The following is a 25,146-nucleotide window of genomic DNA, read 5'->3' as shown; positions in this document are numbered from 1 at the left end:
AAATAAATATTAATAATTAAAACGAATAAAAAAGGAAAGAGTAAAGAATAATTACTTTATTAGAATGTCAATTTTCTGGGTAAGGATTTCATTTCACCACGCAGAAACACGTTGGAAAGTGTGCTTGGAAACGGAAAGTTATCTGACAAATTCCGAGTTTATCCATAGTTGTTCGCTTGAAAGCCACGTTTGGATGACGACCATCAGCAACATAAAAATCCACCAAACAGTCCCTTACGCCCCCACCACATTATATGTTTCCTCCTCCTTTAACCAACAATAACAACATTTATTTACCTTCTCCTCTTCAATCCTTCCAAACCAAAATGCAAATTCCAAACTCCAAACCCAACTCCGACTCCGAGCCAGTCTCCGAAGCAGAGCGGCGAATCCGGAGGCTGGCCCTGCACCTGAGCCCCGTCGCGTGCGTGGCGGCGGAACAGTTGGAGATGGCAGCGTGCGGCGGGCGAGGGAAGCTGAGCGTGGACACGCCATCTCTGTCGAGTTACATGCGAGGTAAGCACAGGGACATTCAGGAGAAGGTGTTTGATTACTTCAACGCCAATCCGCACCTTCAAACGCCCGTTGAGATCTCGAAAGACGACCATCGAGAATTGTGCATGAAGCAGCTAACGGGACTTGTCAGAGAAGCGGGGATTCGACCCCTTCGTTACGTAGTCAACGATCCCGCCAAGTACTTCGCCATCTTGGAAGCCGTTGGAGGCGTTGACATGTCGCTCGGGATCAAGATGGGGGTCCAGTATAGGTAACTCACTGCTTTCGCTAATGTCCAATGGAACGAGTCTATTTTTCATACATGTCAGTGTGCATTTTTTGTTGACTACTTTTCTTGTGCAGTCTTTGGGGTGGTTCTGTTCTCAATTTGGGGACACAGAAGCATAAGGATAAGTACTTTGATGGGATTGATAACTTGGACTATCCCGGTTGTTTTGCTATGACCGAGCTTCACCATGGTAATTCCGTTTTTTTTTTTTTTTTACGTTGGTGTAGTTGTTGACTATTGTAATTGTGTGCTTTGTTTTTCCATCCCATTGGTTTGGTTAGTGTAACTGACTCGTGATGATGGAGTGAACTTATGGGACTTGTAACTCGTAGTAAAGAATGTAGGCATCAATTTAGGGTAGAGAGGCTTGATTGATATCGGAGAAGGCTTTTTTTTTTTTTTTGTGTTTACTGATCATTATGAAATGTTTACAACAATTTTTACGCACACGTAAAACAGAGGGATTTGTACAGAAACATTGGTATCAGGGATTTTGTTTAGTCTTGTACATATCTTTAAAACTAAGTAATAAAACTGAAAACAATATTTAGTTTTGTCATTATGTGTGAATAATAAGAAATAAGAATATAAACTGCTAAATGTAAGATGTCACTGAACCCAATTTGATCTAATCTAACAAACGGCACTTTTCATTTATGTTCAATTGCCAGTAAAGTGAGTTCAAGTCTTTAACCAACAAACCTTGCTTCCTTAGTTAGATTATTTTCCATTCCAAGTTTAAACTACTTTTGAATTGTGAACCTTTAATTTTTTAATTTTTTCCTTGGAATTTTATCTCTATGGTGTTTTACCACATAGCTTTTTCACAGGTATACACTTCTAAACTGCTTACCTTTTTGTGCTTTTAAAAGGTTCAAATGTGCAGGGCCTCCAAACTCTTGCCACCTTTGATGTAATGACTGATGAATTTATCATTGACACACCAAATGATGGTGCCATCAAATGGTGGATTGGCAATGCTGCAGTGCATGGAAAGTTTGCCACTGTTTTCGCTAGATTGAAATTACCCACTTATGACACCAAAGGAGTTACTGATATGGGTGTTCATGCTTTCATAGTTCCAATAAGGGATATGGAGACCCATCAACCACTCCCTGGAATTGAGATACATGATTGTGGCCATAAAATTGGCCTGAATGGTGTGGATAATGGAGCTCTGAGATTCCGGTCGGTAAGAATTCCTCGAGACAATCTTTTAAACCGTTTTGGAGATGTCTCCCGTGAAGGAAAATACACAAGTACTCTTCCTACAGTAAATAAGCGATTTGCAGCAACTCTAGGTGAACTTGTTGGTGGTAGGGTAGGCCTTGCATATTCTTCAGTAAGTGTCCTGAAGGTTGCAGGCACAATTGCCATAAGATATTCTCTACTTCGTCAGCAATTTGGACCTCCAAACCAACCTGAAGTTAGTATTCTTGATTACCAGTCTCAACAGCACAAACTCATGCCAATGCTCGCTTCAACATATGCTTTTCATTTTGCAACCACAACTTTAGTGGAGAAATACTCTCAAATGAAAAAAACTCATGATGAAGAATTAGTTGCAGATGTCCATGCTCTATCAGCCGGTCTAAAGGCTTATATAACATCCTATACTGCAAAGTCACTCAGCATCTGTAGGGAAGCCTGTGGAGGTCATGGTTATGCTGCTGTAAACCGGTTTGGTATTTTGAGGAACGATCATGACATCTTTCAGACATTTGAAGGAGACAACACAGTTCTGCTACAACAGGTTTTTTGCCAAAGCCAACTTTATCGCTTTTAATATTTAATACCCTCTTACTTTTATAATCAGGTTTATTGGTATGTTTAATCAGATAACCAACATAAAATAGGAAAGAATGGCCTTAGAAGTCATTCATTTAAATCTGGGACTCTGTTTGTTGCTTCCCATATAGAAAAGATACTTGCACTCTTCTGCACTTCGGTGCTGTAGGGAATTGTGAACAAAGCTGCATTGAAATTTTGCTCAAATACTAGAACAATAAATAAAGGGAAGTTGCAGCTGGTTGGGCCTTATTTTTGCTCAGATAATTAATAGCCAGCCTACACGGCGAAGTCAGGAATTATTTTAGGGCGATCGACTTATATCATAACTTTTGCAACAATTAAATTTTGATATTCATAATATACAAAAAAATTTAATATATTTTCTAGTGTACACACGAAATATATAATTATATTGAGTATATGAAATAGTAAGTGTGTGTAGTACGTAAGTGCAACAACCACTTGCGAATGGACAAGAAATAGAACAAAGTAGAAGTTTTTCAATGTCAATAAGAAGAACCCATATTAATTTTTATACATGTATAGTAATTGAATTTCAAAACGTAGGGGTGGTCGTGGCTCTTTTCAGCCATCCACTTGCTCCGCCCTTGAGTCTACATTTATAACTAGCCCGTTGGTATGTGTTCATTAGATATCCAAGATAATATAGGAAAGAAGAGTCTTAGAACTCAGTCATTTAAATCAGTGTCTGTGTTTGCCTCCCTTATAAGAAATATATTTACTGTCTTCTACTATTGGACTTAGGTTTAGCAAATTGAGAGTGCTGTTTCATCTGCAGTTTTCTTTTGGTCAGATCATGTAACACTTTTGCGACATAGCTGAATTCAGTTATAATACAGTGAATTTTCAGTACTGTTCTAATTAATTTTTTGTTATCTATCAAATTAGTTGAGAAGTACCCACCCAAAGCATTTGAATCACCCTCAAAAATTAGCTATTAAGGGTAAGGGAGGAGAATTGGATACTTAAATACTAAGATGAGCACCCCATCCTACTCAATGTGAGACTCAAGCAACCTATAATATCCAATCTCCTATCAATGAACAAAGCATCTTTGAATATTTGCTCCAACAAAAGATCAATAATGGGATGTTGCAGCTGGTTGGGAATTATTTGCAAGTGGCTTGCCCTTACTTTGCTTCGAATACCACTTTATCCTTGTTCTGTCAGCTGCATTCTTCTGATGTTAACTATTGGTAAAGCTTTTTCGGACCTAGCTTTTGTTAGTCTCCAAATGAAAATGCCAAAGCAATCTAATAAAATAATCCATTCAATTATTTTATTGCTGGTGAAAATATATTTTTGCATCATCAATTTCATTAAATCTGTTTTTTGACAAATCTACTTGTAGATCAAGGTGACATAAGCTAGCGCATTCAAATTATGTTCTCTTAAAAGGTAAAATAGATAAAAATGTACCTTACCTGTGTATTAGATATTGAGGAAGCCTCATGCTTCATGAGATCTTGATTGACAGTTTGATCCTTAACTATCAGCGATAGAGTTGTCGTGGGCAGCTAACTAGAATGGTTCATTGTAGATATCCGACCTTCGTAATAGTTGCTTGTAAAGGATTCTAAGGTATTGGCTCTAGATCGGATCAATAGCATATCCCAAGTACAGTGCGTAACTCTCGAGCCTCAAGTGCTGCAAAGCACGACAGGCTAAAATTGATGGATGGGATCCTGGGAAGGGTACAAGTTCATACTTAAAACCACGAGGAATTATGGGAAAGCGTAACCTTTGTCTGATGGCAACTGTAGCTTTACATCTTTAAGGCCATGCACTATGCATTTTGTTTGCTTTTGCTGTTCTTGTATTGGAAGCAGGTTAGCTAATTGGTTTTGGATTTTTCCCTTGCAAATAAAGGTTGCAATGGATCTTTTGAAACAATACCAGGGAAAGTTCAAAGGAGGAACTTTGGCAGTGACATGGAACTACTTGAGAGAATCCATGAATACCTATCTGTCACAGCCCAATCCGGTTACTGTTAGGTGGGAAGGCGAAGATCATTTACGAGATCCTAATTTTCAATTGGATGCCTTCAGAGTGAGTTTTACCTTCATTCCTTGACTAATGACTATATATTGTTCATGCTGACACAAATAAATCAACAACTTATATTGATTTTCACCGTGCAGTATCGAACATCTAGATTACTTCAGAGTGTTGTTGTGCGACTCCGAAAGCATTCTAAAACCCTTGGGGACTTTGGTGCATGGAATAGATGTTTAAATCACCTTCTGACACTCGCAGAGTCGCATATTGAATCAGTCATCCTTGCTAAATTCATTGAAGCCGTGCAGAGGTGCTTTCGTAGTTCCTTACATTTGTGCATTATCTCCTTTATATACTTATTTTTTTTTGCGTTTTATTCCATTTTAACTTGACCTATATATGCTCCAGCTGTCCCGATCCAAGCTCGCAAGCTGCTCTGAAGCTCGTCTGTGATCTTTATGCTCTGGATCGAATATGGAATGACATTGGAACCTACCGAAATGTTGACTATGTGGCTCCTAACAAAGCTAAGGTATAGAAAAATTCTCTTTGAAATAAAACTGGTGTAATATTTTGAAAAAAAGAAGTAATGCTTAAGTATCAACAAAAAATAATGATCTGTTTCTAGTTTTCCTAGCCAGCTCAGAAACCTTAATATGAATGGGGTAATAACCACTAAGGGGGACCGTTCTAAAAAACCAAGAATAACTAGTAAAAACTTACGTGACACAGTACTAGGTCTGCGAGGGACAAATACGAATATTTTCATTATAATCTGGATAACGTTGGTTAGACAACTTGAATGACATTTGTCGCTCATTGTTTAACTACGTAAGCACTTATTTTTTAACTTTCATTTCTTACCCGAGAAATTTTAAGATTAAGAAAAATAAGATTTGAGATATGAAGATTTTATATTGATACACTGGTTATCCCTCTCAACAAAACATAAATCAATAATGAGCGTGAAAGTCTTAGTTTTTGCAATCACTTTTCAACCTTGAGAACAGTAGTGCATTTGTGTGAGGATGGGTATGCAAGGACCTTGCCTTTTTTTTTACGCTGTAATCTTTTATTGGATATTGAAGTTTTTTCATTCCACAGGCAATCCACAAACTTACGGAGTATCTTAGTTTCCAAGTGAGGAATGTTGCAAGGGAACTTGTTGATGCATTTGATCTTCCGGATTATGTTACACGGGCCCCTATTGCTATGCGGTCAGGAGCTTACTCGCAGTACACACAATATGTGGGATTTTAATAACAAAGGGCGCAAAGAAGATTCATGTTTTTTGGGGAATTGACCCGATAATTCTTTTGGTCCAGTGTTAACATTGTGGCACCTGACCAAGATCGCCACACTATGTATCCACGGAAATAAAGAATCATCTGTATACACATTTATAAAGATATTGATCCTGTGGCAAAATTCTATGATACATGTGAAAAAAATGGTACTTCATATAAATTAAACGACGACACCAAATGAGAATATATAATCAATTGCGCTTTGCTGCTGTCATGCTGTCATGCCAATGGATGATACAATTTCAATGATCCACATGTATAGAAAAAAATAAAAATGGAGAATAGTGTCTTGAACACATGATTCTACCAATAAAACAAGAAAGACTTTGCTACTCATCAGTTACAGAAACTTGAACCCCGTTTTTCATCTCAAATTTCTTTTCCAACAGGCTCATATGATCATGTGTTTATGGTTGTTTTTCGGCGTTTTCCATATATAATAAAGTAATGTCAAACAAGCACAGAAGAAATTTTTGTTCATGTACTTGAAAATTAAGCTTTTTCAGCCCTGATAGTTCTGCAATTATGATATGCATTTCGAGCTGCTTCACTTTTTTGCCTGATATCTTCATACATTTTCAACGATGCCTCAGAAAATTTCGTAAGTCGATCAAGAACCTTGGTTAACCTTGCATGAATACAGCTCAAATTTGCAGGCTCATCTTCATTACCTTCATTAGTTTTGCTCTCCTCAGTTTCTGCAGTTGTTTCATCTGCAGAGTTCTGTTTCCTGAGAAGTTGAACATTCTGCTGCTCGGTCCGCAGGTGAAGATCAGACAAAAAGTCTAGGATTGCCTGACTTAGTTCCTCAGAAGGTAAAGCCTTGATCCCAGCAGACCAGTCCCGACAAAGCACAAATATTGGTGGTGCCAGAAGTCTGCGAGGGGAGAACGGTCTTCTGCTCTTAGAACGCTCCCTCGGTAGCAGTATACAATTTTGCAGCCATGCATTCAGTGCTTCCACATATGAAGTGAGGCTGTTAATCCAGTTTGCAAAACTCAGACCAAACAACTCAACTTCTTCTAGAAGCCGTGTCATTATCTCCCGCCGCACTTCTCCTCGCAGCAAGGTTTCTGTTGAGTTTCTTGAATGATATGCTAAGGAGATGGTGATGTACTGTGCATGATGACATTCCAGCATGGCCTTCCACATTCTGATCAATCTGCACAACCGGTTGTTTCTCAGGTCATTAGTGGTTATAGGTTCATAGCTTTGTAAACATAGCAAACAGTAAACTTCAACAATGATAACAAACGTGAAATCCAGAACCTCTCACTTACCCTTCTGTTAGTTCCAAAAGTTGTGGGAGCAATTCTTCATCCCTCATTCTCTCAATTCGTTTAGATATTGAATCAACAGAATATATAGCCACTCTTAACCGCGAATGTAGATCCTTCACAACCGACCGGGTCTTGTCAATCACATGAGAGCCTTGATCTTTTGCAAATTGATGCCTAAGCTGGTGACATTTTCGATCATACTCCTTCATGATGGATTCACTCGCCTACATAGTGGTCAAAAGTATCAGGGATTGAAAACACAAAATTTGGAGCTGCAGAACATTTAACGAGCATACACACATTGATGACAAAATAGCACCTTGCTTCATACTCATACATCATAACATCATACATGTAAATTAACATACTCATACATCAGGCAGCATCAGGTTTATCCATTAAGTCACACTTTAATTTTAATACTTAATTGTTTTCACCATAGTCTCTTTACTCTTCATTTCTAAGCTACTTGTAATACCTTTACTTCATCATAGAGTTTTCGCTCCCATGCATATAGTCTGTCAAGGGTGGATGAATGGCTTCCAGCAATCATGCAGACTTCTTCAACAAAGTCACTTCCACTATCATCAACATCTTCCTTTGTTTTTGCAGCCAAAGCATTCCTAGACGAGGATGACCGAGAAGATGCTGTCCTTTTCCAACTTATAATTTTTTGGGCAGGTTCTGCAGAAAAAGAAAACAGAGACAAATTATTCCATCCTAAGAATCCATCTTTCAATAATCAAACTTTGTCATACAACAGAAACAGTGACCTCATAGTTAAATAGTAGAACTAGCCAAGAAAGAATTTGAGAAATATTGAACTTAAGCATTGCATCAAATACAAAACAATGCTGTATGCCTCTTTATTTCCAAACTCATTACACGGTAACATCTGGCTTACCTTTACTACACTGCTTGCTAACCATTATTAATTTGTTGGCAAAATCTAAACCTCACGAATTCAAAGGGATTTTACTGCAGGTTGTTTCATACAAAAATTACCTTAATCCAAGGTGTAAGAACTAAAAAACCATATTCATCAACCAATTTAAAACATTCAGAAAACTGAGAACGTAACAGTTTGTGACATCTCCAGAATAGTTTCATTTCATTTGTAAGGGGAAATAGAGAATCCACAAGAGCTAATCAAGCATGTAGAAATCTTAAAGAGAGCAACAAACCTAATTCACAGAATAATTAGCAAACCCAAATCACGAAGGATGTAATATTTAAGACTAAACTAGTTACTAATCAGTGTCTAATTACAGAATCAATGCAACTTACCCTGGAAAACAGGTGAAGCCTTTCCACCACAACAAACAGGCTGGAAAGCTGACAGCATATCCATGGTAGAGGATTTCACTATCATAAGAGGCAGCAGAAGATTAGCAATAATAAAGAAGACTAATCAGTTGTATCTTGCACTATAAAAAGTTCACATGAAATTTAGCATCCAGAAAACAGAATGTAATACCAAGGAATTACCTTTTGCTTCAGAATACCCCACCATGATTTTGTTTGCTTCCAACAACCTCAAGACCTCCCTACCAGATTCAGAAGCTCGAACGAACCGATGCTCAATATCCTTTATGCTGGAGAGAAAATCTTTAGCTCTGTGGGTGATGAACTCTGAAGGATCCTCTCTTTCCGCGCACACACTTTTCCCAGCCATGTTCTTCTCCTTCTTTGAAATGGATCTTCCACCAGCACCCTTGTCTGCATCACTCGGCAACTCTATCTCTCTCACTTCTCCATGAACCTTTTGTTTGCCACCTTCCACTCCTCCTGAAACAATTGAATGATCAAGGTAGGGTGCATAAGAATTGCCACCCTCATTTCCCATTGCATCACTGCTGAACTTTCCAAACTTCTCATCAAGGTTAGGTTGCATCATGCAATGCCCATCTGAACCGATATGCAACCACTGATCTCTATTTTCTTCATCCCTACACTCTCTGGAGTCACTGCAATGCACTGCAAACCTGAAACTCTCACTATCCTCCCCAGGATCAAAGAAATCCCAAGATGCACCTGACTCTGGAGGAGGTGGTGGAGGTGGATGCATTGGAACCACGGTGGATTCATCATCCAAATAGTTGATGTTTCCACAAGAATTGACTGTAACAGTAACAGCAGCACTACCCCCTGACTTCATGTAACTAAGAGTGCTGGCCACAGGTGGTGAAAGAGGACTCTCATTGTGCAAAGGTGACTCCGAAACCTCAACCTCAGCAACATATGAAGGTGATGGAGAAGGGTAACTAGTTTGAGAAGGGGTTTTGTCAGATACAGACAGAGATGACTCAACCACTACCTCAGCCTCAGCATACCTTCGGAGAGCAATGCCAACATTTCGAAGAGATTGAATGTACGAAACATGTGCAGCTGCTAAAGCATATCTTGAATCGATAGCCACCTTGATGAACCGCTTTCTTTCCCTGCACAAACTCAAAGCTTCATTCTTTTCTGCTTTTGAGTTCGTAGCACCCATTTCCCCCTTTAATCAGATTAAATTACATCTATTCACTGAACATTCAAAGAAAAGACTCTATTTTTACAACCCTCACCACAATCCGTCACTATTTCTTCATAGCTTCAAATTCACAATCTCGCACCACATTCGAAAAGGTCCACTTTAATAAATAAAAAAGAAAAACTAAACAAAACAAACCCAATGAGGACTGAAACTAAGATATCATAACCCTTCACCTTGAGAGCTTTAAAAGCAAGACCTCCTTGGTCAAAATGTGATCTTTATTATATTTCAGACAGTGATGAACAGAGAAGCAGTGAGCACCCAGGATGGTTGCATGGTGATGCAGTGCAGCAAGTGTAGAAAATGAGAGGTCTTAGGGTAGTAGGAAAGGGACAAGACCCTTTGTTAGATAAGGAAAAGAAAGAGAAATGGAGGTGGTAAAGTTATTGAGTTGGTTTCTGAGAGACACAAAGAAGGAAAGGGAAAGCAATGAGGGTAGTTAAAAGTCATGAAAACAAAGGGCATCAAGGGAAAGTGAAGCGTATGAGTGTGGTTGCAGTTTATGAATATGTATGAAATAAGATTGTAGCAGGGATTGTGCAGGGAAGGCCCGGGCAAAGAGCAAGGAGCATTGTGCAGTGCAAAGATGGAAAAAAGGTGGAAAAAGAGAAACAAACAAAAATGGTGAACCACTACCAGTAATTCTGCAGCAGTTATTACTCACGTCCAGTGGGTCACAAGAGCTACTCTCAAATTTAAAATAAATAAATAAATTCAACGGTAACAGTGACTATTTGATTAAATTTTTATTTAAAAAATTAAAAAATAAAACCACAAAATATAACATATTTAAAGTAAAATGAATCTTTAAAAAAAATATATCTAAAATAAAGTTACACAATGAAACTCATTTCAAATAAAACGAAATTTCTTATCATACCTTAAAATAATATTGTTTATTCACTTATGATACCACGTCATTAATAAAAAAATTAAGAAACGTTAAATAATACATATCTATATATATTTTTAATTCGAATTTAATTATAAACTCTATAAAATATTACTTTTTATTCTTAAAACTTTATAAATTATTATGTTACTGGTTTTTTAAACTTAAAAATAAATTTTAGAATTAGTTTATTTAAAAATTTAGATCGATTTAATCCTTCTTCTTCATATGAATTTAATTATTTTAATTAGATTTTGTTAGATTTATTTGATGTTTGATACGTATTTCAAAATTATATTTGTTATTTATATTATTTGATACATTTCTCTTAAATATTATTATAAAACACATTTAAAATATTTAATAAATTTAACAAAATTTGATTAAAATATTAAATTTACATATTTTAAAAAAATAAAAAAAATAAATTAATCCAAAATTTATCTACTAAAAAATTTCGGACAATGCCATGCCACCTGTAAAAATAGCTCCAAATTTATTTTTTTAAGGAAATCCTGCACCTAAGTGATTGGATACGCCGAAGATTATTTACCACACTGATGAACCTCGGTTTGTGTGTTGCCTTTCCTTTCTACTTTCTCATTCATTACATCGAAACAAACAAAGTATTAATAATAATATATTTTCATAAGAATAATAGCATATAAGAAAATTGATTTTAATGTTCTTTTTTCACTGTGTTTATAAAATATATTTGAAACTTCTCTTTCAATACTCATAAACTATTAAATAAAATATAACATATATGTTATGATTATAGAATAAAGATGATAATATATAAAATTATATTACATTTATTCTAAAAAGTAAGATAAACGTTATATAAAGTTATTTAGAATTATTAAAAGGTTTATCAAAAGAGAAAACTAATAAACTCTAATAGAAATAGAAACTAATGCAGCAGAATCACATATATATATATATATATATATATATATATATATATATATAATTTTTTTTTTTGAGTGAGAAAGAGAGAGAAGTGATAAAAGTGACAAAGTTGATACATGAAGCAGCACTCTCCCACGGGCAGAAGTACAAAGAGAAACAGTGAGAAATATTATTTGTTTATTTATTTATTTTGTTTTACTTGTTAGTGTTAGTGGAGGTAAAGTTAGGGTTGTCAGAACGCAAAAATGCGCTTTAATCTTTTAATCTTCGTGAAGGCAACGGCTCCATAAAACGCGTTTTTTTTTTTTTTTCTATTTTAGGTTCAGAAAACATTTTCAATCTCCAGATCAAATGTAAATTCCTTTTACACCATTATCTAATTATACCTTAATCAATTTATTAATTTTCATAACGACCGTTAGTAAAAACAGTTACACGCAACGCAACTGTGACAAAATAGCTTTTTCTTATTCAAAACAAGATAAGAACAGTTTAAAATTATACTTTTATCGTAAGTCATCATATATGACATTTATCGACTTTTTCAATGCCAAACTTCAATATCCTATAACTTTTTAGTAGGATTCATATCTCTACGGTTATTAATTTAGAATTAAAAATAATAGTATAAACCTTTGTATGACTATTGAAAGTTATGATATATATATATATATATATATATATATATATATATATATATATATATATATATATATATATATATATATATATATATATATATATATATATATATATATATATATATATATATATATATATATATATATATATATATATATATTATATGAATCGGATACGACACATATTTAATATATTGATGTGTTTATGTCCAAAATAATAAAATATGATGTGTATACATTATATATGAATATTAAAAATTATATAATAATTCTTTAAAAATATAATAATTATATAATTGTTATTGTGTGAATTTAATTTTTTTAATAGAGACCAATTATTTTGGTACTCAAAACCTGATATCTAATGTTAGTGACCAATTTAAAAATCAATTCATAATTAAAATTATTTTAATTATCTATTTAGAGACAAATTATAATTTTTTGAAACTATTTTAGTTGTCAATTTGGTCACTGTATAGTGACTAATTTTTTGTCACCAAAATTGATTACTATTCAAAGATTTTCTTATAGTGTACTACGACTTTATAAATTAGACACTTCATTGATAAGTATTAATAAAATATCATAAAGTATCAGATCTGCTACATGTTGAACACGGATACGTGACCCAAGTTAAAGTATCAGTGCATCATGGATTGAAAGTCTTGATCACATTTTAAGTTATATCTACGGCAAGTTAACAATTTTCAATTTGTTAAGAATATACAACTTTTTACGCTAAATATAAAAAGTTAAGCTTTTGCATGAAGTACAAAGTTGAGTTGATGGTTGAAAAATATTATGAAGCTTATGCAATGAGTTAACATGGCAAAACAAATTTAGATTCATGGCTCCGTCAAAATCTTAAAGATTGGATTCAATTTTTCAATATATCATGCTATTTTGTTATGTTTTACCTGATCGGTCAAATTAGAGATGGATCAAGTAGATTGATTCGTTAGTACATTTTTTAATAAAAAATAAATTAAATTAAAAAATAATTTTTATATTATATTCAGATATCAAACGTTTAGTCCTTATGTGCGATAAAATGGTTGTCTAATAGATGTTTGGTTAGAAAGTTGAAAACGAGTGTGTTAAGGTGTCAGTAGATGATCGTGCAGAATACCGTCTAGAAAAAACAAAACTAGTCAAAAGAAGATACTAGAAGAGAATTATTTTTTTTTTTGTCTTTGATGTTTGTGTTTTCTCCCTTGCCAGTTATGTTTTCGAAAGTCATAGTTATTGCCTTAAGTGATAACAATAGGTTGTTTGATTACATCATCTATCACGCAAGTCTCAAAACTAGTTACTAATCAAAAAACAACTAATATCATACTGCACACGAATCAGTCCTCTTCTGTACCCAGCTCAAGCTATATTCATGATCACCACTATTCCATGGTCACCACCACCATCAACGTTCAAATTTTCCGTGCACTTTTCATATGCTCATGATGTCACTTGCATACTTTAAATACAAAAAATGTGCCTCCTTTTCTATGCTCAACACGCGGCACTTACAGTTCCAATTCCTCAGCTAATTCACCACACTGCAACAACACTTACTACCTTTCAAACTGCTTTTCTTGTCCTAATCCCTTAATGCATTTATTGGTTTTAATTTCTGTGCTTAATTTTCAGACTGGATCCTACCCTTCTACCACCGCCATTCTAGTAGCTTCGCTCGTGTGTATATATATATAGTTAAGTACGCATGTTTTATCAACATCCATGCATATCTTGTATCCTTATCAAAAGTGTATTTCAAGTACTACTAAAAACACCTTTTTTCTCATATACCACCAATTTGAAGAAGAAGTAAGTGAGAATTCGAAGGAACCATGGTGGAGATTCACGAACAAATCAACCCTTTTGATGAAGAAAAAGAAGAAAAAGAAGAAGAGATCAACTATGACGAGCTTAAGAAGAGAATGTGGAAGGACCGGATCCTGTTGCAGAAGCTAAAGGAGAAACGCCCCAAAGAAGAGCCAGACCAAGAAGCAAAACAAGAAGCTTCTAGGCGGAAGAAGATGTCAAGAGCACAGGATTCAATCCTTAAATACATGGTGAAGATCATGGAAGTTTGCAACGGTCAAGGTTTTGTCTATGGAATTATCCCTGAAAAGGGTAAGCCAGTGACAGGCTCTTCTGATAGCTTACGTGAGTGGTGGAAAGAAAAGGTTAAATTTGATCAACATGCTCCACTTGCCATTGCAAAATACATGCCACTCCTTCAAATAGATGATTTGGATGCAACTTCCTACATGCATCTCCTTAATGACTTGCAAGACACTACTTTGAGTTCACTCCTTTCTGCTCTCATGCAACATTGTATACCTCCCCAAAGAAGATTCCCTCTTGAGAGAGGCTTGCCTCCACCTTGGTGGCCAACAGGGACAGAAACATGGTGGGGTGAACAGGGTCTTCTGGCCCAAGAACACGGACCACCTCCTTATAAGAAGCCTCATGACCTCAAAAAGGTTTGGAAAGTGTCTCTCTTGGCTGCAGTTATCAAACACATATCTCCTAATTTGGATAAACTTAGAAGGCTCGTGACTCAGTCCAAAACTTTGCAAGACAAAATGACAGCCAAGGACACAGCAACCTGGTCCAAGGTTATGAACCAAGAAGAAGCTCTGTTGCAACTAACCAACAAGTGCCTCAAAATATCTACAGAGGAAGATGAAAATGAATGTGAAAGTTCCAATAGCAATTCTCAGGAAGGGAGTTGTGTGGCTGAGTTGAATGATGACTCCAATTTAGGTGGGATCATTGAGAAAAGGAAGAGTGTGATTGACTTAGATGCTATTGCGGATAAGCTATATGCTTGTCAATACTATCAGTGTCCACAAAGTGAAATGGGTACGGGATTTATCGACAAAAACTCAAGGATGAACCATGAGTCCTCTTGTTCTTATCGCACCAATCAAAGCCCTGCTCTCCTTCAGGATCATGTGTCCAATGACACACAAATTACATGTGAGGATGATTGGATGAACATGGAAGTAGCATCAGCTAATCAGAATGATGATGATCAATTGATAGATGTTGTAGGAAAGACACCACAAGATTATGGAAACTTATGGCTGAATTCCCTTGGAGATCTTGAGTTGCACGCTGCACTGGATCAGATCGACATGCACTTGAATCGAAATTCAGAGCAAGATTCACCACAAGGCCAAGAAATAACCTCAATTTGGGACTTAACCTACAAATAGTTTACTCGTTTCATGTTTGGATCGCGCAGTGTTATGTTTATACTAATTAGTTATTTAAATATCATGTAGGAAGGCATCATCTCCTTATGTAACAAATAAAAGCCTTTATAGCATTGTACAGATACTATTAGTTTTTTTCTTGTTGATTTGATGTTTGACAGTGAATGAATAGTTAAACTCTATTTACATTGATCTCTATATGTAATAACAAAGATTGCAGTGACTTGTATTTACTGTTATAATGTTAGGACTCTAATAACTAGCTATGGTGAGTGCGGGAAGAAAACAGGAAGGAAATAAAAAGAGGTGAGAAAGCATTCCTTGTAGACCCTAAGAAAATATACAAGCTTTGATTTGATGCACAAATTAATAATCGTAGAAACTATGCCTTTGAGGTATGCAGTCTTCGTATTCCGGTCTTGGGCTTGTGTAGGAGTAACCCTTCCTAAACCTGTTGTTTCTGCTTCTTACTTCCACATCCACAGAAAACACAGCACAGACAGGTCTGTGGTCAGAAAATCTTGACTCTCCTCGAATATATGATAATTGATCAATGCCATTGCCACGCCATAATATTCTGTCACACCTGACATTTATGCAATTCAACACAGAATTGTCAAGATTTTGGTTTATCTGTATTCAATAACATATCATAAGAACCAAGAGAGGTGCTATACCATGCCGGTGTGCGACGTTTTTTCTTTGATTTTACAGTTTCACCGGCATAAGAATCTGAATTTTGTGAGTACTTGTAAGTGGGAGCAAAAACAATCTTCCCCTCTTTGAAACCGGTAAAAACTCTCCCTGCGTCTCTTTCCATGTTTAACTGCACACAATGAAATACAAGTCAATAAATTTACCTATGTAAAAAATGTTTATGCTAATATTTTCCTTTAGTTTTGATAGAATATGAATTATTGGACACACCTGATCTTTCTCTAACAAAGTGTCCCAGTCGTTATCCTCCAATAGAACTCTTGTTTCTTCGTAACTCAAAGCCACTCGATAATTCAAATCTCCAAGCCATATTATTCGACTGCAGAACATGGTAGAAGTGATTAGAATTTACAATGACAAGTGCAAATTATGGTAACTCATAAGTGAAATATCCGTGATAGTAACTCACTCATGGTCAACAATTTTGTCTGGCGCACGACGACACGGATTCTTGCAAATCCTAGGGAATTGAGTGCTTTTGAGAATCTCAGCTACATCAGAATTTCTCTTCAACTCGTCACCGTCTTTCTCCCCAGAAGCCAAGTGACTACAGACGAAACAAAAACTTGTTTGATGTAAGGACATGCTCATGGATATACACCCCTGCAATCAATTATTGATTCCATGTGCACCATTAGTCTTCATAGCAGTACATGACCAAAATAACAGTTCTTAGTTTCATGAATATTCATCAGAGGCTATGTAACATGTGTGGTTACCTTGTTACCTAAGCAACCCATGATTCCTCTCCCGACAGAATCCACTCTGAGATGTCCAATGTGAGGCACTAATTCCTTCTTAGTCCATATGGTGAGAAAAATCCCAACCATTTGCTTACTTGATATGAGGGAGTATCTGCATTGGCTAGGAGAAGAGGGTAGTTCTGAGATTGAAAGCAACTCTTCAACGGTTTCATCACCCTGAAGCTCAGAGTCTAACTTATTCATAGGGTCACTATACTTTCTTGCCCTTCGTCTCTCCCTGGATGGAGAATCCACGGGACAATTGCAAGCCTTAAGGAGGCTGCTACCCTCTGCTCTGAAGTTTTTACTGATAACTTTAAGAGAAGGCTTCTGAAAGAAATTCAAACTTGCCGGGGACTTTGTATCCTTCGAACAACTATTACTACTTTTGGAGCCAGTTCCTGAGTCTGAAGAATCACTGTATTCATTTCTTGGTCTGTTTAGTGCTTGACTTATCAAGGCCAACCACTTTGCAGCAGGTTCATTGTCTTCTATTACTAAAACATTCCCAGCACTCAAAGGAACAATTTCCTGGAAACTGAACATATAAAGTATTTCACGTGACATCAATTTGGATTAATTTGAAAACAGAATAGTAGAAAGTTTGGATTTTCGTTCATAAATAACCATATATTTACACTACTAAGCTAAAGTTTGGATTTTCGTACCCCAAGACATATATATCTGCGGAGCCTTCTACTAAGAAGAAATCTTGAAGGTTGAGATCAAAATTCGGTGACTTTCCTCCCACATTCCACGTTGCAACGAAGATCCTGGAAATCACGTAACCAAATGGCTCAGTAAACAAAACAAATGTGAATGAATTGTCGAATTGAAAATGAATTCCCACATACCTGAAACTCTGCAATTCAGTTTCCGGAGCCATCACAGGGCGTTCAAAATTGGACAAATTTAGGCCTTCGATTCCAGGACTAGTCTCCCTTTCTGTGAGTTGATAAGAAATTAAAATAAAGGTTTATTATTTTCATTTTATTATGCTCTGGCAAATCTACAATTGCATTAGGTGTACATTGCAAGAGTGAAGAATTTATGGAGCATATCAAACAAGAAAATTTCCCCTGAATAGAAAACATCTTACCAATAACCAAAATTTCATTGATGTTAGGTAAGCTACCAATATAGTACAAGATTACACGAAGAAGATTTCTTACTGTTTGATAGGTACTTTGATTTTTACGAGTTGGATCCAGAATCTAGAGTTGACCTACAATTTTTTCAATTCATACTAAAGCCCCAATTTTGGGTATATTTAGATTCATTCAACATTTTATATTTCCTATATTTTTTAAATTATTCTTCGACATATTTATTAATGATTGATTATTGTGAAATAACTTTAGAAGTTGAAATTGATTTCTAAAGCTCATGTTTTTGTAATTAAAGAAATAAAAAAATTATATTGTTGTTAGAGAATGTAAGAATTATGTTTGTTTGCTGTGGCAATGCATAAACTAGTACCTGAGAAACTTTTTCTCATTATGGGGGCAGCTTCCAAGAACGCTTTTTTTCTTGTCTCAATCTTCTTCTCTAAATCTTTCCATGCAAAACATATGTAAATAAAATTAATCAAAGTGAAAGCATAAAACATGGAAATTTAGATTTTCTATGGAAAGAAAGAAAAGAAAGCATGCAATGAATACCAAGAGTGGGAACTCCATCATCTTCTTCCGTGCCTGGTTTGAATGCTTCTTCGTCTGAGCTCCTCCCATTTCGCTTTGATCCGAAAATCTTCGGAAGGATAGACTTCATCCAAACAACAAAAAGGGTCAAGAAAAAAAAAATGCACCATACCCTTATACTGAAAAGCAATAAAAACGTAATGCATGGAAAAATGAATTATAACATAAAAAAGAAACACCTTCTTTTTCTTCTCATTCTTGGCACTGGTATCTGGCAAATTTGATGTAACGGTTGTAGTGGTTATGGTTGTAGTTGTGGTTGTGTTGACCGGGCTGGTCGAAGCTTCATTAGCTTTGGTCATTTCAGAGTTAGCATTTGATTTAAAACGTGCACCCGTAGACGAAGACATTCATTCATTCGTATTTGCAACATGCCCTTAAAATGATCTTTAGTTCATCACATCCAGAAGTAGGAACATTGAGAAGGCAATAACAACGTGTGCATGAACAAAGTTTTTTTTGTCTCTTCCTTCTGAAATCTTGGTTTCATTAAGTGCGATTATTGAATATGTTTTGTATGTTGTACATTTTTTTGTTGTTGTCAAAAGGATGAGATTTTGGCGGCGGATCTTTCGGGGCACTTAAGGTTGAGGGAGATAGAGGAGCAAAAAGAGGCATGAAACGGTTGAGTAACAGTTAACAAAATAAGCCAAAAATTACACACTTTGGATTTATTAGCTGGGTGCCTTACCATACCGTCATCCCTATGTTGTAGATATCTGTTGGCAATAGTCGAGGGAAAAACAGAGTGGTTAGGAACAAAAAAAAAATAGTACATGTGAATAATATTTCTAAACCTTGAAAGCACATTATGTATAAAATGTTTTTTTATAAACAAGTTTTATTGAAATTTAGTAACTTTAAAGAGTTCTCTAATTAAAAACTATAATGTAAAAGCTATAGAATAAATACATAAGAGTGAAGTTGGAATAGATAAACACTCACCATTCTTTATGTGAGAAGAAGAAAAAAACAGTGAAAAAATTCCTCATAAGTTTCTTCAAAAAAAAAAAAAAAAAAATTTACTAAATACGAGAGCGTGATATTCCCAAAAAAACATCAAGATACCATGATACCTTAAAATAAACCCTATCATTTTTAATTTACTGTTTTCTAAAAAATAAAACCTTATGCTAATTTTTTAATTCAACTGTTTCAGCAATTACCATGTAACGGTGAATAATCTTATATTTGTTATAGTAGATTATAATATATGATATAAAATGATGATTTAAAGAATTAGTTACCTACGTTACAAGATTTTTACCAAATAACAATTAATTTAGAGATAAAAATCAATTAATAATTATATTGACCAAGTTAGATATTATTTATAAATTAAAAATTATTAATATCTAAAATAATTATTTTTTTACTGGTTTTAAAGTATATTGGTTTCAAATTAGAACGGCTTTTTCATGAGTTTTTTCTTTTTTCTAAATATTTTTGGTCCTTCCTATAAAACAACAGGATATGAAGAATCGTTTTAAAAAAAAATATTTTCATTTATATTGTTTTCATTCTTTTGCCGCTAATTCATGTCCTGTATATGTTCGAAGTCATGGTAGCTATACCTATAAGTTCGCTCCCATTCAGACAAACAATTTCTAGAGTTACATTTCCATCTACTAATCCTGTTTTCATTTTCTCTCTCTAACCAAAATTATGCTGGGGCTACTCGCATTGCTACAATACGGAAGATTTTCAGGGCATGTTTTGCCATGCAGTTCACAGATTTGAAACTGTCATCGATTGGTCAATGCTTCAATAAGTTTCAGTGTAGAGAGTATGTAAAGAGAATTTTGTATCTATTGAAAGGCCAAACCCCGAAAGCCATCCACCAGAATGATTATCAACAATTATACCTGCAGATATTTACATGAGTATACTCAGTGATCAACATTCAATTTTTCAATCAAGCTTATAAGGGAATTCAATATTTAGACTAACTGTGCATAAAAAGTTATAAATTGTCATCGACTATCGTGGCATACCATTTTGATCTTTCATAAAAGCACGATCAAGGTAACATTTCATCTAACTGTTGTCTGTAAACAGCTAAACTCTGTACATACAATGATACAAATGACAACATACAACATGGTTAATATCAGATAGGTTCACGAAAAAAAAGTATATCTCAAGCAGTTAACGACACAGACAGTAAACAGAAGCAGCAAAATTTAAGAAGAAATGTAAACCATGACATTGCCTACAGCATCTTACAAAATTTGGGATATGCAATAGAGACATCACATAAGGCATTAGACTAATCTAGGTTGAGCTGAGTGTGATCACCACAAACAATAAAACTTCATCGGCATTCCAAGGAACACAAACTCAGTTAACACTGCTCTACTTCAGCTAGAGCTATCCACTAGCTAATCTAGGTGATTGGTGGTAATGGGAAAGATTATTCTTTTCCAAGTGTGAGAATTCAATTATTTAATTATAATTTCACACTGTTAAGATGCAAAGTTTCAAGCTTCCTTTCAAAAACGACAAATTAAAAAACTTGTTAAGGATGGATGGAATGAGGAGTGAAAGGTCGTTTTTCCAATTTTATATGTAAACTTGTTTTTTGTTTTGGTACATTAAGAAGAAATATTGCGGTCGTAACACTTTAATATAAATATACAATTATGCATGCCAAGTTTGTTACTTTTATCCCTCCACAGATGTTTTCTAGATCCATCCCTGTTTGTTTTGTTGTGGTGTTGATTTTTCACTTGAACTCGTGCGTGGAGATCATTTCCATTTCTCAAACAAAAAACAACCATAAAATGGAGTGACTCGACACTTGTGATGAGTCTTGATAAGGTTCTATATAAACAAACAATCAAAAAAGCAAGTGCCTAGGTAGTAAAGGGAGATGGGAGGCCTTGTGGAGGATTGAACCTCTGATTTCATCATATAACATCCAAATCTTAAAGGTTTGGTCATTGGCAAAACTATGCGCTCATTGGCAGATGTTTTGCATTAGCACATAACTTGGTTCCAATAACTACAGGGGGAAATAGACAACTAGAAAAACTACAAAATTTTATCTATTAGAAGTGACGATTAGCCAACAGGAAAAAGAAAAATATCCAAAAGCTGCAACACACTAAGCCACGTGACCCAGTCACATGTCACGGATTGAAGTAGATGGTGATTTCACGTTTCCTAAATATTACCAACCCTAACATAGCATTGATCCATCGTTAATTTGAGTAGCATTCAGTGTTATTTTCATATCACCAATAACATCAGGTAAATAAATACCAGTGAAGCATAGGAAACACACCTGAGTGTACGCATAAACACCAGCTTCTGTAGGCCCCACAGGACTTCCTCTACTCATATACTTCCCCTCTGTATATATGTAAAGCAACGGTACGCCAGTTGATAATTCTAAAGTTGTGACCTGTTTGTCCACGGACAAGTAAAGTTCAATCACATTTCTGTTTTATTAGATACCAAAGAAAATTTTACGTAAATGAGATGGACGCATTCATAAGAACTGAAGGATGCTACCTCTTGGGAGGTTAATCTGTCAAGATACATTATAATGGACCTCAATGAATTTCCATGAGCAGCAACCATAACGTGCTTTCCTGATTTTAACTGGGGCTCAATCTACACCACATTGTTTTCAGAATCATCTCTCGGAGCAATTTAAAATGTTTCAATCCCAGCATAATATCAATGTCATACAAATCCAATACTAAACTTTGACATTAAAGAATAAAGAAATCAGCACCCTTACAAAATGTTTAAAATATGCAACAGCTCTCTGTGAACACATCTCCAGGCTCTCGCCCTTCGGAGGAGGAATGTCAAAACTCCTACGCCATTCATGCACCTTCTCCTTTCCATATCTTTCTGCAGTCTCCTGTTTATTAAGACCTTGTAACTCCCCGTACCTGAAAAAATAGAATAAAGAAGAATTATCACTCCTTCTAAAATTCATTGAACATATTCTATGAAACAGGAAACAAAGGCAGGGATTCATAGCTGCATACATTCTTTCATTCAACTCCCAAGCAGTAATAACTGGAATAGATTGCTTGGTGGTTTTTTCGCTGTAAACTCGAGTCCAGGTTGTTGCCTCTTCACTCTCATTATGGATGATAATAGGAATCTATATAGCAAAGATGGGGTTAAAAATATTTTACAGGCATACAAAATACCAGTATTTACTGGCATAATTGGCGTCACTACCTTCTTTTGGAGGTGCTGAGTCATTGCAAGCATAGCCGTCATTTGTGCTCTAATCAGTGCAGACGTGAAAATCATATCAACCGGTATATAGCTAATCCTCTTACCAGCTTCAATGGCTTCCTCTACACCTCTCTGGGTCAACGGCACATCGCAACATCCGGTGAACAAGTTCTTCTCATTCCACAAAGACTCCCCATGACGAATCAATATCAAAGAACTCTCAGCTATAAAACCAACAATGTCATAACACCGCGACCTTCGGTCTTATTCAGTAATTAAAAAACACAGTTCACATTTTGAATATCAAGAATCACATATATGTGGTAATATCAATGATCATTGAGTTACAAGTTGGTCACTCTCAACCAATTAGAAAAAAGAAATAAAGAAAGTAACCAAGAAAAATAACTTCTTACTTGATGAGTCTTGGGAAATGGAGAGTGGTGTATGAACGTGGCGCAATGTATTGCAGCGAGTGTTGCACGCGAATCGCATTGAGTAAAACCTTCCGAAGTTTCTAGAAGATCGAGGCGCCGACGCATCAATGGCATAACCGTAAAGTCCCGTATGTTGGCATTTGAAAGTAGCAGCCATCATTCTGAAAGAGAAAGATCGTGGAAAGGAAGGAATATTAACAATAGTAACAAATAATAACAACGAAACCAAATGCAGAAAAAAAAGATACAGACAAGGTTGGAATGAGCAAAATTTTGAAGTGCGGTTTGCAGAAAGAAGAAGACAAGAAATTGATTGTGTGACAGTGAGATTGAGAATGACCCCAAAACAGGACGTCAGAAGAAGACCGAGCGAGGGTTGGGGGGAAATGACTACGACGCCGTTCCGTGTTGACAATGAGCGGCCAATCCCGCACTTTTTCCTTTTTAACCAACAATTTTATTGACAAATAAGAATGTATTTAGTGATAAATCTTTTAAAAAAAAAATCTACCGGAAGCATCTTTTAAAATTTATTTAGAAAAGTTAATAGCATAACTTTAGCGATATTTTTTATGTATGGTTTATTATTAGCTAAAATTTGTGAATATCAATTTTTATTTATTAATTTATTTCTATAATTTTTAACTGATAGTAAAAACAATAAGAAATACATTAAAATCAATTATTTATTTTTAAGAAATTAAATAATAAAAAATTAGAAAAAATTTGTTGGGAACTGTGTCACTAAGACGATATTTTTCATGATGAGTTAGTCAAAAATGGTTTTTGGGCTGATGGCCCGGTATCGTATATATAGTACACATTTCTTAATTGTGTAAAGGGATTTCTTTTTGCACCCATTATTATTACCATACCTTTTATGTACTAATGTACATTTTTTTTCACACTTGCATTTAAACTTCATATTTGTCTTTCAACATAATAACCCAAACATATTGATTATGGTCATAATTAAGTATATCGACTACAATAATCAACTATGTTCATGAAACACTTATATCTATGAGCATATATTAGTGCTATGAGCCCTAAATTTTGTGTAACACCTTTAAAAACTGAAGTCCTCAACTATTAATCAAAGAATAGCAAATTTATTTTGTTTAGCAAAAATACCTACATCACAATTCTCTTTTATTCAAACATATAAGTATGAAAATTTTATACAAATCTAATCTAACATAGAATTGGAACATATGTCCTAACTTGAAATGTCATAAAGCTTAATTAGGATATAAAGCTTAATTAGGATGTCAAGTAGAATTGCAAGTCTTAGTTTTTAATTTAATTTATGAAATTAATACCTTATACTCTTCTTCATTAAAAGTAGGAACACCTTATTGTTTCACTTTACCTTAATAAAATACACATTATATAATATTTTTTAGTTTCAACATCATCACTAATCACACAATTCGTATACCGAAAATTCTATTAGATATGGTGGAAAAACATGTGTCCATTGTATGGATCCTAATTGTGTGAATCGCTTTGCCAAACAAAATATATATATCCTACTATTATACAACTTTTCTTTTTACTTTTTGTAATTTTTTTTCCATTTAACCAAACTAATCACCCTTTAATTTTCTTTCCCGTTTGGTTCTAAATTATCGTATATTTTATATAAACAAACCATAGAGTGAGTAGAAATTAATAAATAAAAAAATATTCATCATCTATGATACGTATCTGATACATCAATATGTTGATTTAAAAAATAATAAGATACAATAGGTAATATATGTATATTCAAAAATGTAGAAAATTTCTTAAAAACATGATAAATAGATGATTGTTATTGTGTGAATCCAAGTTAAATTCATATGTATTAAACGATATCAAACTAAAAAAATTATAAATTATTGTCATCATAGAAAGTATTATTGTCTGATAGATCAAATATTTCTGAGAGTATTAATAAAATGTCTTAAAATATCGG

General features: G+C 34.8%; 5 protein-coding genes across 5 annotated transcripts; 2 read left to right on the top strand and 3 right to left on the bottom strand.

Annotated features, from left to right (window-relative positions):
- The first annotated feature begins 218 nt into the window (after positions 1-218).
- LOC114179259 (acyl-coenzyme A oxidase 2, peroxisomal) lies at positions 219-6,066 on the top strand. The gene is made up of 7 exons (XM_028065526.1): positions 219-766; positions 859-974; positions 1,657-2,537; positions 4,466-4,645; positions 4,738-4,904; positions 5,003-5,126; positions 5,699-6,066. The coding sequence occupies exons 1-7, from the start codon at positions 255-257 to the stop codon at positions 5,852-5,854; spliced, it is 2,136 nt and encodes a 711-aa protein (XP_027921327.1). The 5' UTR covers positions 219-254; the 3' UTR covers positions 5,855-6,066.
- Positions 6,067-6,077: 11 nt separating this feature from the next.
- On the bottom strand, positions 6,078-10,339 carry LOC114179258 (nitrate regulatory gene2 protein-like). The gene is made up of 5 exons (XM_028065525.1): positions 8,670-10,339; positions 8,469-8,546; positions 7,660-7,865; positions 7,182-7,405; positions 6,078-7,063 (listed from the first exon to the last, which is right to left on the bottom strand). Exons 1-5 carry the CDS (start codon positions 9,673-9,675, stop codon positions 6,394-6,396), a joined length of 2,184 nt encoding a protein of 727 aa, XP_027921326.1. The 5' UTR covers positions 9,676-10,339; the 3' UTR covers positions 6,078-6,393.
- A 3,411-nt stretch (positions 10,340-13,750) lies between these two features.
- On the top strand, positions 13,751-15,411 carry LOC114175965 (putative ETHYLENE INSENSITIVE 3-like 4 protein). Its single transcript, XM_028060829.1, has one exon. It carries the CDS (start codon positions 14,010-14,012, stop codon positions 15,384-15,386), a length of 1,377 nt encoding a protein of 458 aa, XP_027916630.1. The 5' UTR covers positions 13,751-14,009; the 3' UTR covers positions 15,387-15,411.
- Positions 15,412-15,725: 314 nt separating this feature from the next.
- On the bottom strand, positions 15,726-18,395 carry LOC114175963 (type I inositol polyphosphate 5-phosphatase 5). Its single transcript, XM_028060828.1, has 8 exons — positions 18,326-18,395; positions 17,701-17,791; positions 17,515-17,619; positions 16,823-17,384; positions 16,513-16,706; positions 16,314-16,422; positions 16,064-16,212; positions 15,726-15,972 (listed from the first exon to the last, which is right to left on the bottom strand). Exons 1-8 carry the CDS (start codon positions 18,342-18,344, stop codon positions 15,753-15,755), a joined length of 1,449 nt encoding a protein of 482 aa, XP_027916629.1. The 5' UTR covers positions 18,345-18,395; the 3' UTR covers positions 15,726-15,752.
- A 2,159-nt stretch (positions 18,396-20,554) lies between these two features.
- LOC114175966 (2,3-bisphosphoglycerate-dependent phosphoglycerate mutase-like) lies at positions 20,555-23,588 on the bottom strand. The gene is made up of 8 exons (XM_028060830.1): positions 23,439-23,588; positions 23,166-23,347; positions 22,750-22,973; positions 22,551-22,669; positions 22,295-22,451; positions 22,063-22,164; positions 21,833-21,952; positions 20,555-20,611 (listed from the first exon to the last, which is right to left on the bottom strand). The coding sequence occupies exons 2-8, from the start codon at positions 23,344-23,346 to the stop codon at positions 20,567-20,569; spliced, it is 948 nt and encodes a 315-aa protein (XP_027916631.1). The 5' UTR covers position 23,347; positions 23,439-23,588; the 3' UTR covers positions 20,555-20,566.
- Between the last annotated feature and the right edge of the window lie 1,558 nt (positions 23,589-25,146).

The sequence above is a fragment of the Vigna unguiculata genome, chromosome 3 (genome assembly GCF_004118075.2).
Source record: "Vigna unguiculata cultivar IT97K-499-35 chromosome 3, ASM411807v1, whole genome shotgun sequence".
NCBI lineage: Eukaryota > Viridiplantae > Streptophyta > Magnoliopsida > Fabales > Fabaceae > Vigna > Vigna unguiculata.
The sequence above is the reverse complement of the archived record's forward strand: the minus strand, read 5'-3'. Positions and strand labels throughout refer to the sequence as shown.

Coding starts and splice junctions, on each gene's coding strand:
- LOC114179259 (XM_028065526.1), top strand. CDS start 255: ATGTTTCCTCCTCCTTTAACCAACAATAACAACATTTATTTACCTTCT. Junction 2,538..4,465: donor ACACAGTTCTGCTACAACAG/GTTTTTTGCCAA, acceptor TTGCAAATAAAG/GTTGCAATGGATCTTTTGAA. Junction 4,646..4,737: donor TTCAATTGGATGCCTTCAGA/GTGAGTTTTACC, acceptor TTCACCGTGCAG/TATCGAACATCTAGATTACT.
- LOC114179258 (XM_028065525.1), bottom strand. CDS start 9,675: ATGGGTGCTACGAACTCAAAAGCAGAAAAGAATGAAGCTTTGAGTTTG. Junction 8,547..8,669: donor GGGGTATTCTGAAGCAAAAG/GTAATTCCTTGG, acceptor CTCTTATGATAG/TGAAATCCTCTACCATGGAT. Junction 7,064..7,181: donor CTTTTGGAACTAACAGAAGG/GTAAGTGAGAGG, acceptor CCGGTTGTGCAG/ATTGATCAGAATGTGGAAGG.
- LOC114175965 (XM_028060829.1), top strand. CDS start 14,010: ATGGTGGAGATTCACGAACAAATCAACCCTTTTGATGAAGAAAAAGAA.
- LOC114175963 (XM_028060828.1), bottom strand. Junction 16,707..16,822: donor TGGGTTGCTTAGGTAACAAG/GTAACCACACAT, acceptor AATTGATTGCAG/GGGTGTATATCCATGAGCAT. Junction 16,213..16,313: donor CTTTGTTAGAGAAAGATCAG/GTGTGTCCAATA, acceptor CATTGTGTGCAG/TTAAACATGGAAAGAGACGC.
- LOC114175966 (XM_028060830.1), bottom strand. CDS start 23,346: ATGATGGCTGCTACTTTCAAATGCCAACATACGGGACTTTACGGTTAT. Junction 22,670..22,749: donor CTCAGCACCTCCAAAAGAAG/GTAGTGACGCCA, acceptor TTTGCTATATAG/ATTCCTATTATCATCCATAA. Junction 22,165..22,294: donor TTGCATATTTTAAACATTTT/GTAAGGGTGCTG, acceptor AATGTGGTGTAG/ATTGAGCCCCAGTTAAAATC.